The 16,793-nt window shown below is 40.9% G+C and overlaps 1 protein-coding gene across 5 annotated transcripts in view; it reads right to left on the bottom strand.

Annotated features, from left to right (window-relative positions):
• The window catches only part of STK32B (serine/threonine kinase 32B), a 183,942-nt gene extending 167,431 nt beyond the window's left edge, over nucleotides 1-16,511 (bottom strand). For 3 of the 5 annotated variants that reach the window (XR_011326550.1, XR_011326552.1, XM_069793749.1), the window contains exon 1: nucleotides 15,993-16,510. Coding sequence is in view for 2 of the 5 variants with exons in the window: in XM_069793749.1 (XP_069649850.1) it covers nucleotides 15,993-16,068 (76 nt within the window). In the remaining 3 variants the exon portion in view is untranslated. Of the gene's footprint in view, nucleotides 1-15,992 lie in introns of all 5 variants that reach the window. The other 2 variants (XM_069793765.1, XM_069793774.1) reach the window with 1 other exon arrangement.
• Nucleotides 16,512-16,793: the final 282 nt, after the last annotated feature.

Genomic DNA, 16,793 nt, shown 5'->3' with positions numbered 1-16,793 from the left:
AATTGGATCTGGAAGAATTATCTCTTCCATTTTTAACCACAGGTACAAATTAAATACTGGGGGAAAATAAGGACACTAAAGGGTCAGAAAGATTCACATTTCAATTGGGATTGCTTCCCATTTAGTGTTTTTAAACCTAACCAGCCCCATGGGCTTCAAATAAATGATGCCAGTTCTAACTTGCAGCAGAAGTGTGCCTGAAGTACAGAGCCCTAGGCTTGTTTTTCATTTGTCATTGTAAGATTAAAGCTCATCAGTTTGAGAGCAGTGATGTTGCCTCAGGAAAAACCCTTCAAAAGAAGAAAGCAAACCTGCAGGTTTTAAATGTGGCTGTCCAGGTCTGGTTCATCTTTTGGGATTTGAAAATAGTATCGAAATCACAAGAATTTCAAAAATATTTGAAGATCATGTCTGAAGATGTCCAGATATTTGTGTCCCGTGGCTCTTCCTCATCAAAAAAGTCACAAATATCAATGTGAAAAACAACCTGTACCTCTCAGGGCTCTGAGGGCACTAATTGGCCTTGCTGGCTATGACCCCTGCCTCCTCACCACCATGTTGCCCATGGGCTCAGGAGCCCCGCTGCAGCTCAGACCTGGATCAGGCCGCTATGAAACGAGAAAGAGCCATGAAGCACAGCTCAGCAAAGCCATGACAGGTCCCCACAAGGCTCCTCACGGCTCTTCTGAGCTGCACGTTAGCTCAGTCCTCACCCAAGCTAGACTGCAGGTACTTCTGTGTCTGGCCATGCACCTCAACTACCTTCTGAACACTTGACTGACCCCACTTATATCAGTGACCTGCTCTGCTCGCCTGGCTTTGGGACAGGACAGCTGCACCCTGCCCGCTCCTGTTGCACAGCGGCATTTCCAGAGCTACAGCCTGGCCCGTGGTTTTACAGCAGTGGGATCCAGCTGCAGGCGGTAAGGTTGCACAGCAGTAGCTGAGGGTAGAACGGGGACTGGAAACAGGAAAAGCTGCCTCTCATTATGGAAAAACGCCGTGTTTAACTAAATTAGCAGCACACATAGTGAGTACATTTAAGTGCCAGCACTCCAGTATAGAAGAGTTAAAGAAAATGGCAAGTATTCCATTACTGTCTGGCCACAAAGAAGCACCTCAGAGTCCAGCAGAAGCTAGGTGCCTCTTATACTAGCCAGACTGCCACTGACTGTTTAAATAAAAGAAGTTACTTTTAAGAGGGCTGACCTCCTCCATTAACTCTATCCATTAGCCCACCTATAGTTATCCATCCTCAGCAACTAAATGACTTTCACTATCTACTTCAAAAATCCATTTTAGGGATGGAACCTCAAATCCAAACCTCTGAGTTTCCAGAGGGACTGACCTGAACCTAGCTTTACAGTTCTGATATTTTTTAGTTATCTGGAGACAAAAAGGGCTGCTTTTTGATTCTAGCTAGGATTCTTACTATTTGACTGTGTGAATCATTCAATTTCATAAGAATCACTTCGCTTTGTCTGCCATTTTGGAGTAAAAGTAGGTCTCCCAAAGGTTTTTTTACTTACATGTTCAAGACCAAACTTTTGTTGATCCAATATGATTGATTTTTCCCAGCTTCAGTTGAAGCAATATCCTGGGTTATTAGTTAACATTAAAACACCTTTCTATCTTGACACTTGACTTTTTGTGACTGTTTTCCTTCAGAGTGTATAGACAGGGTAGAAAAAAAACCCTGATAGTAACAGCTATATTTAATTTATAAAGAACTTGCAGAATTTCAGTGCAACATGAATGTCTTCATCTCAAGGTTTACAGGTAAATATTTAATGATGGAATTGGTAGTTTTGGTATTGAGACTGAAAAAGATGGGTTGACTACTGTACGTACAACGGTCACCCATCTGCAGCAGTTTTTTTACTTGGAGCTGACAACTTATTCTCTGATGATTGCACTACTTACCTCTGGGACACCCTTACAGTGACGAAGTAAAGATAGTTTCAGCCTGATAAACGTATGCTTATTTACACACCACGAGCAATTACACCAAAGCTGATAGGACCATGCATTGCTGAAAACAGTAAATATGAATAAGGAAATCAGGACCTTTGTCTTATCTACCCACTAGCTAAGATTAGGAGTGAAACATGAAAGATTTAAAGCAAAGCAAACATAGATACCTTCACAAAACAAACCGAATCCACCTCATCTCCGTTCCCAGGCTTTCACAACAGCTGGCACAGAGACAACTGAGGGGAGGAGGAGGACTTCAGGCCAGCCACACAGTTCCCAGGTTATGGCTGGGGGTTGGCAGTGACAGCAGAAGGTCAGGAGACTCTCCAAGTCACAACTTAACTTACAAAGATTTACCTTTTATCACCACACAGCACAAAGAAATAAAAAGATTCATTTGTTGTACAGGGTGGATAGCTGACAGATACTAATGGAAAGAACATAACTTCAAATTTTAACAGCACAAGTTATTAGGTGCAAAGCACAAACAAATAGTGAACTGCAGAGGATAAAACTGCTCAATGTAGCAGAAGGTTTGTTAGTCTTATTGCCTGAAACATTTGGTAGTATTAAATGTGCTTATACCAGTTCTGTATTATCACAGAAATAGAATCTCAGATAAGTTTAATTATAGATGTTAGAAGAAAATAATGAATATTGGTGACTCAGTACTAGAGTTCCCTGCCACATACACTGGGTTTGTTTTGATGAGAGTAACGTATGTATAAAAATATCAATGTATAGAGAGAGAGAAAAAGAGAGAGAGAACTAATCTCTAAAAATATATGTGTATCTGTATTATATTCTCTTAACTAGGATAAAATGGTAAATCAGTAGATCAGAGCTTCCTCTGTCTATTAATGAAAAGAATATTGAACGGCTTGGTTTCTTCACAGTACAGAATGGAAAGCTTTCAAAACAGCAAAAAAATGTTTATTTCCCACCACCAGGTCTATCTTTTTTTTTAATTATTATTATCTTAATCAATGAATACAGGTGGAAGAAGGACTGGAAATCAGCTTCATGTCACTAAAGACTAGAAGAAACATATTGCATATGACAGTACTCAGCAGTCTTTCCTGGGTGATATGCTGGGCTGTATTTTTCTTTTCCAAATTGGAATGTAGCACTGCAGGAGTTTCTTTGCAACGTGCAGGATGTCCTGTCACTCGAAACATCAGGATGCCGTTGATTCACATATGTCTGTGGATCAAAAGATGTATACGATCTACCTAGCAGAGGAAGGTTAGGAGGCTGAGCGCCGAGCGTGTAGTTACTCATTAGCATTTGTATGCCCAGGGAAGAATTCAAAATTATCTGCATCTCACTAGAAACAGTGAGAAAACTGAATGCCACAAGCAGTATCTTTTCTCTGTAAGTGACAGCAACTACACTGAAAGGGTCGCTTTCAATGAATGCATTTAAAATCCGTGCCTATGCTCCCTCCAACACCTGTGAGATAGACTGATGGCTCCTGGCTTAGGAGAACCAAAGGTCTGAAGTCAGGGCAGCACTCAGCATAAGTGCTTGAAACCACTGAAAACATGGTATCTCTTCACTGCTGCATATTACTTAATCTTTTCTAAACAGCAGACATAACCTTTCCTTACTCTCAGAAAAGCCTTGTGAAAAGCCATTCAGAGAGAAGATGCTATCCTAGCAACAGCTAGAATTTGCTTAGCCACCAGACAATCTCCACTTTCACGTCCTGTCTCCCGCAGCCACAGCCAACAACTGCCCAGGCAGCTATTCTCTAGCCGCATTCTTCTCCCGTTCATCAGTAGAGAGCTCCCTAACTCCAAAAGAACAAGTTTGGATCAACAGGAAAAGTTCTCTACTCTATGACTCTTTTCCAGCAAAATCGCACAGCACTTAGTGGTGACATTTTTGTTTAACGGAGGATCAATAAATCCTGCAAGAAAGTCTTTCAACACTGAGATTTTTGCAGAGAATTTCTCACTAAAAAATAGATTTCTTTGTCTAAGGTATTTTTATCTGCTATTATTATTTGCACCATAAAACAATCTAGTTTAATAGTTTAGCTTAAAAACTTAAGCAAAAGACCTCAAAGACATGTCACTAGGCTGGAAAAGAGTCGGAAATAATGGCATAATTGTCATACTGTTGCTGAAAAATCACATGCTGGGCAGAGAAAAATCTCATGAAGCTGCAGAAGACTTTGGGCTAGACTGTTCCTCCCATTACATCCAAACCAATCTCAGTAAAGGCTAACTTTGTTTTGCAGCAATGCCCTGCACATAAGACTGCATAGCTATCTCTGTAGTTTTCATATGCTAAAACAGTCAAATGTGAAGCTGGACTTAAAATAAGGACTTTTTTCCCACTTCTCGGAAGGGATCTTTTGATTAGTTTTGTTCTTTGACTTCAAGCTCTGTGTAAGAGATCACAGTGCCTAAGATGTGGCATTGTCCCAAAAGAATTTGCAAGTTTTACAGCTTGGACAAAAATTTAGCTAAACCTAACCCCAAAAGGCATAAAAACAATCTTCATAAGACAATGTGAAAACAATCCAGGGGGAAGCGGAGGGTAGTTTCAGAAAGGTGTGAAGGACACTCAGGAGGCTAATGGTGATCTTGTGATTATATTGCATCTCTGATTTAACAGGGTGGCTAAGAACAGTTCCCATCATTTAGCAAGGGAGGCAGAATATATCAAAATGAAATAATAATTACTGGAAGGATTAACTCAGTTTGCATTTTTAGATCTTAAATAAGGAACAGCAGGTGTTCCCTTATCACTGCAAAAGTAGGAAAAAGAAGGAAAATAATTTTTGTCCATATATTGCCTTGTAGCATATTTATCCTACTTAATACAACAGTCTTTCTTACACAGAACAGTGCTAGCAATACAATGACAAAGCCGGTGTTCTACTTCTTTCACTATCAAACCAAGCTAAAAATGACAGGGTAGAAAAGTACATCAGCTGTAGAAATTATCTAAAGGTTCAAAACTTCAAAGAACTGGAATTAAAATAATTTTTTAAAAAAAAAGAAAAAAAGAGAGAAAATGAGAGAGAAAGTGGAAATAAACTCCAAAGCAAGAAAATATGACCAGATAGAAGTAGAAGGCTAAAAAGCACAGATTTAATTCGTATTTCAATTTGAGTCAGATAAAAAAAAAATGGTAGGCTAGATTTGGTGAATATATCCAAACCACACATTTTCAAAATAGAAAAAAAGTAGAAAAGGATTAATGAAATATAAAATACAGACTTTTGTATTATGATATGATATTATGAAGAAAATATTTATGGGGATAAGAAATTTGGTAAATAAATTTCAGATTCATCACCTATGTTTAATTATCATTAAAGCCTTAAAAACCTGTATAATAGGCTGCCATCTACCCTAGTAATGCTTTCTAAGGAGGGTTCCTTCCATTTAAAAGGAAAATGCCTTTGTCTTAATTATGGGATCTATGAAAGTAACTTATATGTCTATATTGCACTTTAATAACTGTCAGAAAATAGGATACAACATTTCTAAGAATAAAAGTATTATAGAATTTGATACTCTTGTGTGAAGACCTGTGACAGAAATCATAGAAAAGGGTTGTAGGAGAAAAACTGGTTATAGATAGAATCTTCCACTGGTTATAGCAGAAACTAATCATATGCAAAACTGAAAAAGGAACCCTGATGGACTGAATACAAGTGAAATAAACTGAAATCATAGAATCATAGAATCATTTAGGTTGGAAAAGACTTTTAAGATCATCGAATCCAACCGTAAACCTAACACTTCCAAGTCCACCACTAAACCATGTCCCTAAGGGCCAAATCTCCAGCAAGCTTTCCTTGGTTGCATACTGCTAGGTTTCCTGACAGACAAAGAACACCAGATTGGAAAATACAGAAAGTTGACAGCCTCTAGAACTGAGGCAGTGATTTAAGAAGAGATTTTTACAAACATTTTTTACAGAGTTTAAATTTCCACTGGTTAAAACCAAAACTGTCCAGTTGCCTCACAAATCCTAGCCTGTCCGTTCAGACTGTTTCATTTACTTATGAAAATACACAAGTTGATAAGAGTCAATGTGGAAATTAAGGAAGCTAAAGATGAGGTCAAACTGATCAGGTGAGAGACGATTACAATGTAAAGAACTCTTCTGGTTATTGGGGTGGAAAATAACTTCTTGGGAACAAAACAAAGAAAGTCGTCTTTTCTGTGATACCAAAGTACACGCCTACTCTTAGAGTCCCTTGTTGCTGGACACTTCAGGTGAATGCTGACCGCCTAAGGGAATAGGTCAATATGTAACACTAAGATTTTCCTGAGGACAACCTGAAAACAGGTCACATGCTGCACTTTCATTATATTTGTCAGATTCTGGTAAGTGAGGAATCTGAAAGGGAAAGCCCGGTAGTACTCAAGAGTGAAGAAACAGATGACTTTGTTCTTTCCTCTTTTCTCCAGAAATTTGTATATTATTAAGGTACAGTACTATTATCTATGAAAAAACCTTCTGCATAGAGGAAGTACAATAAAAGCCCATCTACTACATTAGACAAAGAGTAAGAACTTGAAGTGTACAGTGTAAAGTTGTACTCTATACACATGATGTATCATTTATAGAGTATAAAATTCATTTCTAAGAGTTTAAAATTAAGTCAAAGGATGTTCCATGAAATACTGTATTAAGAGAATCAGTTCTAGGTCCTGATAAATGTATTAACACTCAACCTCCTCTTGTACTGAGAAGGTGGAGGCATCTTGGGCCCCATCGGTGCTCATCAGCAGATACTGTGTGATATGAACAGGCATTTCTGATAAAGGAAACAAATGTAGACAAATAAAAGCCAGTGTTATTCTTCAAAACAGATAATATATTAGAGACTGAACCCCAGAGAGTAAACCAGCTTTGTTCTTTAACCAAAGGAGAAAAAAATCAATGCATTTGCCTGTTCTGTTTCTGCAAACACTCTGTATTTGTTATTCATGCCAAATTGTGATTGAATCCAAGGAAACTCAGAATATGATTTAGTTAAGAAAACAACATTTATTGCTAGCACAAGTTTTTGATCTTTGCAGAATAATAATCTTTTATTTTTTCCTGTTGCAGGAAAGCTTACATATGCACCCATATACAGTGTTCACAAGTACAACAGCAAATTCAGCAACAGTTCAACATAGGCTTACATTAGACAGTAAGTAATGTAGTTTAAGGTAATCAATTTAACTAGTTCATTAAATTAAGCAGAACTGTGCTCAAGAGAGATCAGGTCCCTTGATGTGCACACTGCTGCTCTTCCCCCTCCAGAAAGTCCATGCCTCTCCTGCTAAGTTTCGTGGCTAAGTTCCCTAATTTTTGTCCCTTCCCCTCATATGTTTTACCATGATAGGATACTGTGGAGCTCTACTATCCGGCTGAACTTGGAGTTGTCCTTTTCCTTTGAATATCCTCTCAGAATTTTTTGCTTTGTATTGATTGATCTCAGTAGCAACCTTTTGTGTTCAACACCTTTCCCACCATCTCAGCATTATCTCACTCTAGCTAAGTCGAAATACTGTGAAACCTCCAAAATCGATTTAACAATCTTTTCCTCTTTTCCGCCCTTCACTGCTTGGTCCCAGGTTTCACTGCCCACTAGGTTTTGCATCAGGAAGATTTCTGCTGCTGCTTTCCCAGCCTTGTTGTTTAATGAGGAAGCTAGAAAGAAGTATGAGCGTTATGCTTGGCCAACAAAAACCCTGCCTTCTTCATTCTTGTGCCCACATTCAGAAAAGACTGTACAAAGACAGTCCTTGTAAGATAGGACCTACTTTCTTTGAGTATCTATGAGCAAGATCATAATTCCTTACTATTTTTTTCTTCCAAAGATTTTCTCAGTCATTTTCTAATTCAGTCAGGTACAACATTTGATTCTGGGCTGAACTTCCTCCGTTCACTGGACAGCATGTTACTAAAGGTTCACAAAAAACTGCATTCCCATGTTACTGCTATCTTTGTAACCCACATCCACATCAAGGAATTCTTTTACTTTCATGCCAGATGCTATCAATGACCCAGTGGATATCACACTGGAGCCCAAAGGGAGGCGATAGACCTGTTCCCCCTTGTTCTATGGGAAGGTGTCAGAGGGGAGTGAGTGCAACCAGCCTCACGATCTCACCGGCAGAAGTGAAGGACTGGTCTTTTGAACTCTACTGGATGTGAAGCCAATATTGAGGGGTACAGTCAGTTTAATATCTCTGTACATTTGAACAACATTTGTCCACGGGAAAACTAAGCAATTACTTTTCAGTGTGCTGCTTCTACCACCATTCGGCTTCACCAGTCCTGCAGAACCCAGCGCTCTGAAAGCCTATCCTTTTGGCACAGAAAACCACAGCAGCACAACTGAAGGAGCAGAGCCTTACTTTTTCACTGCAAGAAACGTTGTGGGCAGAGATGGGAGGCAATTTATGAATTTCTAAAGGAGTAATTGCAAAAGCAATGGTGTTGAGATTTAGAAAAGAATCTTTTCTCACAGTTTGTTTCACATTCAGAGTTTTCCCTCACCTTGGATAGGAGTCTGTAAGCTTGGTGGCTTGCTTGATGTTTGGTTAGCTTTGGATTATATATACTTGGTTACCCAAAAAGCCTGTCTTGACATCCAGGCACACTACGTAACACGCATAGCAACATGGGTAAAATGTTACCTCTCCTGAGCACTTACACTTCCTATAAAACAAGCCACCAAGAAATTCCTTAACAGTCTTAGAGATAGGTGTCATGCCAACCACCTCTGTAAATTCTGGAAGGCTACAAAAGCAGCAGCAAAGACTTACATGATGCCTTTGTTTAAGACAAGGACATTTCCACCTTATCCATCCTTATGACAAGGATGTTTCCACCAAAGCAGAAAACTAAATCTTGGAATTGTAGAAAATATCTTTAGGAAGGATCTTGAGAATTCATCTGGTCCATCTCTAAACCATTGCTGGCAGAGATTTTGTTGAATCTGGATGATGGTAAAGTAAAATAAAATTGGTAAATACTTTAGCTGTCCCTTGAAAGACTCTTTTTTTATAGTCCTGACAGTGTGAAGTAAATCCGATATTGCACAACATTTTTAGGACAGTCAAATGGGAGAACAGAGATGCAGCTCATTCGAGGGAGCAAGAAGCTAACATGGAAGTGCCAGATTCATCCTGCTTTTCTTTAGAGTTCTCTGTAGAAAAGGGAAATCTGTGATCTAGTATTAAACTTCACCTGTAGTTACCAGTTAGTGTCTGAAGAGGTCCACATTATTTGTGTACATTGTACCAAAGCTTTAAGAAGACTGAGTAGGGAAGATAATGGCTGATGGTGGTTGCAATGCCATGATACTCCTTCTGAACCTCCTTTGGCACAGACCATGCAAACTCTTGACAACAGTTTGGCAGTTGGTACCTCTGTGACTGCCTCCAATTATCATATTGTTCTTCTGTGCTCTCCTTTCTGTCTATATTCTCCAACTGTCACATACCATGCTGTAACTGCAAGCTCGACACTGATCACTATTTTGTTCTGTGTTTGTACAGACACTAGCATTAGGGTTTCTGAAATGTATTGCACTACACATAATGATGACTTCATGTGTAAAGTTCAATAAATGGAAAATAAAATTGCATATAGTTGTCCTGGTTTCAGCTGGGATGTAGTTAACTGTCTTCCTAGTAGCTGGTACAGTGCTATGTTTTGAGTTCAGGATGTGAAGAATGTTGATAACACTGATGTTTTCAGTTGTTGCTCAGTAGTGTTTAGACTAGAGTCAAGGATTTTTCAGCTTCTCATGCCCAGCCAGGGCACCTGACCCAAACTGCCCAACAGTGTATTCCATACCATGGGACGTCCCATCTAGTTTAGGAACTGGGAAGGGGGGGGCAGGGATTCGCCGCTCGGGGACTGGCTGGGTGTCGGTCGGCGGGTGGTGAGCAATTGCCCTGCGCATCATTTGTACATTCCAATCCTTTTATTACTACTGTTGTCATTTTATTAGTGTTATCATTATCATTATTAGTTTCTTCTTTTCTGTTCCATTAAATCGTTCTTATCTCAACCCAGGAGTTTTACTTCTTTTCCTGATTTTCTCCCCCATCCCACTGGATGGGGGGGGAGTGAGTGAGCGGCTGCGTGGTGCTTAGTTGCTGGCTGGGGTTAAACCACGACAATAGTTCAACATGGTCATAAAATAAAAAATAAAAATCCAATGGTCTGGATTTTATTTACCTAAAACCTTGATATCTAGCATAAAATAATACCTTCAACAGCAGTGCTTTATCCATTTTTTGACACAGAACTGCCTTAGAGAAATTTTAAGTCACAATGTGGTATTCCTACCCAATCCAGTTCTGAAAGGGTTTTGGAATATTCATCTTTGTGAAGGAAGAAGTAAGGTGCTACATAACCGGTTACAGAAATTGCATGAACAAACTAAAAATCCAGCAGAAATATTAATCCCACCCTGTATTTTTTTACTTTCACTAACAGAAGTTATTTAGATTCTAGACCCTTTATTTAACTGTTCTGTAGGGCTATATTTTATGAAACAATTAGTTTGAAAAGAGTATGCTATTAGCCTCGTGATTCGAGCTCTTCGCTGTTGTTATACGACTGCCTCAGACATTATCCATTACAGCTTTGTGGCAGCAGGCTGATGGGCACTATCATGTCACTGACAATAACCGGACACTGCATACTCTGTTTTGAATCTGACTTATTTTGACATTTAACCATTGCTTTAAATTGGTTCCAAGTGAAACGCTTGTGTGTCATTTTTCCCTATGTCACTTTTATAGTTCTTCATCTTCCACTGCACTTTATATAAACTCAGCCATTATGCTCTGAATGTAGCTACCTGAATCCATATTCATCACAGGCCTTTTTGTTAGGATCCGTATCTGGGTTTTATGCTTTTAGTACAAGATGGTCTTTTCAGCAGCTGGTCTTTTAATAATGACGTTTTCTGCAATTCGCCAACAACTTAAAATCCTTCATTTAAGCTGAAGGCTTTTCTCAAAATGAGAGGTAGAAATCAATTTTAAATTACAATTTAGAATTTAAAGTTTAAGTCCAGAGGATGGATGCTATATTCTCTAGTCCATAAGATTTCCATTGAGCTCTGTAGTTATGATGCTAGAGCAGAAAGTTATGACTCAGGCAAAGCAGTGGGACTTCAGCACTTGCTTGAAGTTAAGTAGCCCTAAGCCCATAAGCCCTACAGTGAATCAGGGACCAGCCATGTAGAAATAAGCCAAGGCATGTTGCTATGCTTCATTTCCCTCATACAAGACTACAGTGCTGAGGCACAGCATGTCACACTGACCTCCACAAAGGAGTGCTCAAGCTCTGTAGCTTCAGGATGCTCAGTGAAAGGCTCTTTGGAAATACGTATTTGCTTTAAATGTAAAGTCACATACTATAAAAACAAAAACAAGCTCTTTAAAAGTTCAATGCACTTGTTTCTAAAAGTAGCTGTGGCAAAACTGACTTTTTAAGCCCCAAATAATCAAATACAACTGCCATATCACTTCACAGGAACAACTTCTAGCCTCTGACACTTTGGTTTCTTATCCTTTCTTCTGTATCCTCCACCACAATATAGGCAAATATGTTATTACTATTTGGTAGTAGTAATATCTCTCCTGAGTCAGCTATTTCCTAAATGACTCTTTTCTACTATTTCACTTTCATCTGTTAAATGTCATTGAAGTTTTAACAGAGCACGGTCAAGCAAATCCAGCAAGAAAGATACTCTTTACAGTCACCAGGCTATTGTTAACATATTAGTTACTTATGATATTTACTGAGAATTTGCAAGTAATATTTACCAATGGTGAATATTCCTCTTGCCTTTCTATTGCCATTCTCATGAATTTATTGCTGTTTCTGAGGAGCTGAACATGAGAAAAGATGTATTCCTTTGTGCCCCTGATACTAGTACTGGATACACATATTCAGGAGAGGACAGTTGTTGTAAGAGTAGGAAATATTCGAGGTAAAGAGAGTCAACGTTCCTTTGCTTCAGCAGTATTAACCAAAATGAAATTGTTCTCCTTTTACCTGAGTGCTGACTCGACTACACAATTAGTGTAGTATCTAGCTTAAAAACACTTTCTAAATGTCTGAAAAAGTGTTATGGTGCCAACCCATTAAAGTATCTAGTTTTTATTAGAGGTAGCGATGCTGCTATACCAGAGCTAGTTGTCTATCCAACCTATACAGCAATAAAAATCAAGAAATGAAACATATTTTTGCGTTGAGCTTCTTTAGCCAGAGTATAAGCTCTAGGCAAACAAAGGACTCTGTTCACTGGATTTTCCTAGCTCTTGTTGTGCTTTAACCCAGGCTAAGAATAAAAAATGAGATAAATACAGCATGGGCTTACCAGAAGCTGTTTGTGCAAGAGTAACCAGATACTTTTCCTTGATGAGAAACTTATTTTGTAGATGGTAAAGTTGGCTTCAGTTTCATTTTTCTCAATTTCAGTGAGGTGATATATAAAAAAGTATAAGCAAAGTTGAACAAGGCGAGGATTAACTGGCAAAACGCAAGGTGGGTAATACAGGAAAAAATGTTATTTTGAAATGGGAATTATGAGGCTGATGGTGGTTAACAGCAAAGAAGATGAAGTCTGGAAATAATCCAGCTGAATACTTACAAAACATATTCAGTGGACTTGATAACTGGCATGGAGCTGACGAGTGGTGATGATACAATACATTGATAACGCAATGGAGAATCAGAGCATCATGAGGAAAGAAGTGGGTGATCAACTTTGAGAATATCAATAATAGAAATGGACCAAAATTCAGCCATAAAAAAATGCAAGGTCATGCACATAGGAACACCAAAAATTTCTGCTTTAGATTGGAGGTCATCAGTGGATATTGCTGAACAGGGCACTGGTGGGCTAACATCACAGGGCGACTGAACTATCCACATGATACATCCATGAACAGGGCATATGTAGTTATAGGCTGTACCAGGAAAGTTATTTCCAGTAGAGACCAGGAAGGATTGTTTCCAGCACAAGGTCCTGGTGAAAACTCACCAGCAATTCTGTGTATAATTTGGGTTATCTGTGTGCAACCAAGACAAGTTCAAATGCATGCAGGTGGGGGGCACAGGGGATGAAAAAACTGGAAATAAGAAAAAACTAGAAGAGTTTTTCTTAAAAAACAAGGAGTGAGAGGGGATATTTTTGCTGTCTATCAATGCACTGGAGTAATCATGGAGGGTGGAGAGCTGTTTATGCTAACAAAACAATGAACATAAATCTTATAAATAGGTTAGGATTCATTTAATCAGGAAAACAGATGTTTCTAACCATTCAAAGAGTGAAGTTCTGGAAGATCCTTCTAACAAAAATAGAACATAGAGAACAAATATAGCTAGTTTAAAAATGTTATGTATTATGGCCTTTAAAAAGATCAGTGTATGATAATGATGTGTTATGCTGTCTGTGATAACTGGGGATTTACAGCATACAGTCCAGCCTTCTGGCTGGATCATTTTTTATTATCCTAAGCATGGTGGGGAGTCTACATACAACCTATAGTTTTTAGATCTACTCAGTGGATCAACACCTATTCTCATTAGACAGAAAACATGAGTGGTAACTCTAGAGTAGATACTCTCTAGGCTTGTCAGGCAGTACCCGGGTGCTCTACATGTACTATTTCCATATATTCTTTGTTAAGTGGTACACTGAGTCAGTAACCTTTTCTATGATTTACAAAGTGTCAGTAAATGGTTTTTAATTTCTTCTTCCAAAATTCATGTTTTATTCTACATCCATCATTACATGTATGAACATAAAATGACAATACTTTTTTCTCATTTTAAGAGGCAGCTGTGACATTACACACAATACACTAAATAGCTTAGCTTCTACTGTGCCTACATATTCATACACAACTCATTTATTCCAGTTCTCTTTGAATTGATAAGCATTGTCATCCTTGAGCAAGATAATAGCGTCTCAAGAAACAAATCTACTTTCTCTTGCTATACTTCCTCTCTCTCTCTTTTTTTTTTTTTTGTTAAATTTCATGTTGAGTCCAATATTGTGGAAAACAATGACTCTTGTAGCTACTAATGGGAATATGAAATAGAGCTTGATTTTGGAGTAAACCTTGTAAGATACATTTTCAAAGAGGAATTTTTCCTATATTATTTAGGTACTTGGGAAAATGCCATTCTGAATAATAATTTGTAAGTAGTATAGGAAACAGGTTATCGTTTCGAAAGCAATGGACTCTTCTGAACTAGATGGTTGTGCTAAGCATACTATTTTAAGAGGAAAAAAGAGATGCCATTAGGAACATTATAGTGGGGAAAAAAAGGGGAACAAAAAAAAAAACAACAAAACCAGGCAAAGAATAAATAATGACCTAATAGAAATCCGTAAATATTTTATGTGCTTTTTTTTATTAGGTAGTAATAATGGCTGCATTACAGAAATGTTTTCCTGAGGGAAAAAGAACTAAGTGGCATGAAGTCTTCTCTGCAGTATTTACCATTGGATTTTGTTCATTTTGTTCAAAAACTGACCACAGCCTTGTCTCACGGAAAAAAAAAAGCGGTAATAATTCATGGAAACTGCTGACTCAAAAAAGCCCAATCACAAGTCTTACAAAGGCAAAGGGATGGCTAGTTTTTTACCTTAGGGTGTCTAGACAAGATTAACGCCATGCTTTCACTCTTGGGTATTTCTTGGTGAGTTACCTCAAGGGTTACAAGACTAATTGTGAGTGATCAAGATTTTACCTGGGGGGATGGGGTGGGATATTCTTTCTCTCTCGCTTGTTTACATAGCATAACCTATGGTAAATGACCGAAATTTTGTATCAGTACAAGAAAATCACAGCTATTGCACCACAATTCACAAATAGTAAATAGTCTGTCCCATTCTCCACACAAACAATGGAGTCTTGTAAACCAAACCTCATCAAATGCCTCTTCAAGTTTGTCAAGGAACAGGGAATGATAATTGTGTCTTAAATGCAAGTAAATGTGTATTCACCCTTTTAAGCACTTTACATGCATGTAATACATTTCCTCTCTATTAGCAAAATAATACAAATATCTCCATGCATCCTGACCATATAGGGAAGAGCATATAGGTTTTTGATTTGTTATGGACCTCAGAAAGCCCAAGCAGTGTGATAGTCTACTGAGGCACAATCACCTCCTAATAAAATTTATTTGGAACCTCTAGGAAGGGAATATACTCAAAATTAAGCACCGGTCGCCCAGATAGGCAACAACATCTATCCCAGAAGTAACATTAAAAACATTTCTAGTGATAATAGACAAACATCTGCTTCCTAAGAGTGCTGTGTTCTCTTTGCTTCAAAAGCCAAAATGATTGTAGTTGAAATGCATTCACATAATCCCAGCTGAATATGGTCTGCATATGAAAATGACCTGGAATTGCATAAATAGTGAAGAAACAGGGTATTTTCTGCAAACTTTCCCATTGCCTTCCAAAAACTTTACAAGACAGACTTTCTTATGACATATTGTATAGGCAGGGAGGAAAATCTCAGAACAAGCAAAAAAAAAGTTTCAGAAAGTAAAGGTGCTGGAAGAAGTATACCGGCTGAGAGCGCCACCGCCATTGAAAACGGCCAGGTGGGCAAAAGAGCCAGCTGTAAACGAAAGCAAAGCCGCGACCTCCGAAAGGGTGCCCATTCCTAAACGCGTGGGTGAAGTTACCTGCCATGTGCTTCACCCCCGAGCGACGCCGTGCCGGGCTTCCGAGGAGCGAACACCGGGGCGACCGGGGCGACCGGCCAGACAAAGGTGGGCTCTCCCCCCCCCCCTCCTTCCCCGGGCGGCTCACCCCACGGCAGACCACCCGCTGGAGGGTCTCCCCCGGACTGCCCCCCGGGGGGACCGGCGCCGGGGGGGGAGGCAGAGGCAGACCCCCGGCGGGGCAGCGGCCGCTGCCCGCCGCCGCGGGGTGCGAGGCGCCGGCGCCGGGCGGGGGGGCGCGGGCGCGGTACCGCGGACAGCTCCGCACTCACCGTCCTCGTTCTCGTCGAAGACGGGCGCCCTGTGGGAGTGGCCGCCCCCCATCTTAGTCCGCCGCCGGCTCCGCATCCCCCGCCGACAGCATCCCGCGGGCCGCGCCGGCAGGCACACCGGCGCCGGGGGCAGCTGCCCGCCCGCTCGCCCGCCGCCTCCTCCTCCTCCTCCCCGGCCCCGGCCCCGGCCCCGGCCGGGGAGCCTCGGCAGGGCTAGCAGTCACCCTGCGACATGAAAGCGATCCGTCTGCCCCTGGCAGAGATCGCTGCTGGCTGGCGCGCACCGACTTGGCCCGTCTCTCATCGCGGAGGGGCAGGGGAGGGAGCGAGGGAGGGAGGGAGGGAGGGAGTTAGGAGGGGAGGAGGGAGGGAGGAGGCGGAGGTCCTGCTGCCGGTGGCTTTGGGTAAGCGGTAAAAGCTGGATCTACCTGGATCCTGGCGGATCCTCCCTCCCAGACCCCCCGCTGGCGAGCGCGGACACCCCCCCCCCGCTCCTGCCCCGCCAGCGGGGCCGGCACCCGCGCCCTGCGCTCGCCGGCGAGGGGGGCACGGAGCTGCTCCCGCCGCCCCGCCGAGCCGGCCCGGACCCGAGGCGGGGGAGAGGCTGGGGGTGCTGGGGGGGGGGGGGGGGAGTAAGCGTTGCCTCGGGTCGAGAGGATTTGGGGGTTTGCCTCCCCACGGGGGCTTCACGCCCGGCAGGGCGGAGGGAGGCGGCCGAAGTTCACTGAGTTCACAAAGGGGAAAGGGAAGGAAAAGAGAGACATCCGCCCCACTCCTTCTTCCCGCCGGGCCCCCCCCCAG

Source organism: Haliaeetus albicilla, chromosome 1, assembly GCF_947461875.1.
Source record: "Haliaeetus albicilla chromosome 1, bHalAlb1.1, whole genome shotgun sequence".
Lineage (NCBI taxonomy): Eukaryota > Metazoa > Chordata > Aves > Accipitriformes > Accipitridae > Haliaeetus > Haliaeetus albicilla.
Note: the sequence above shows the minus strand (reverse complement) of the source record. Positions and strands in the feature narration are given on the sequence as shown.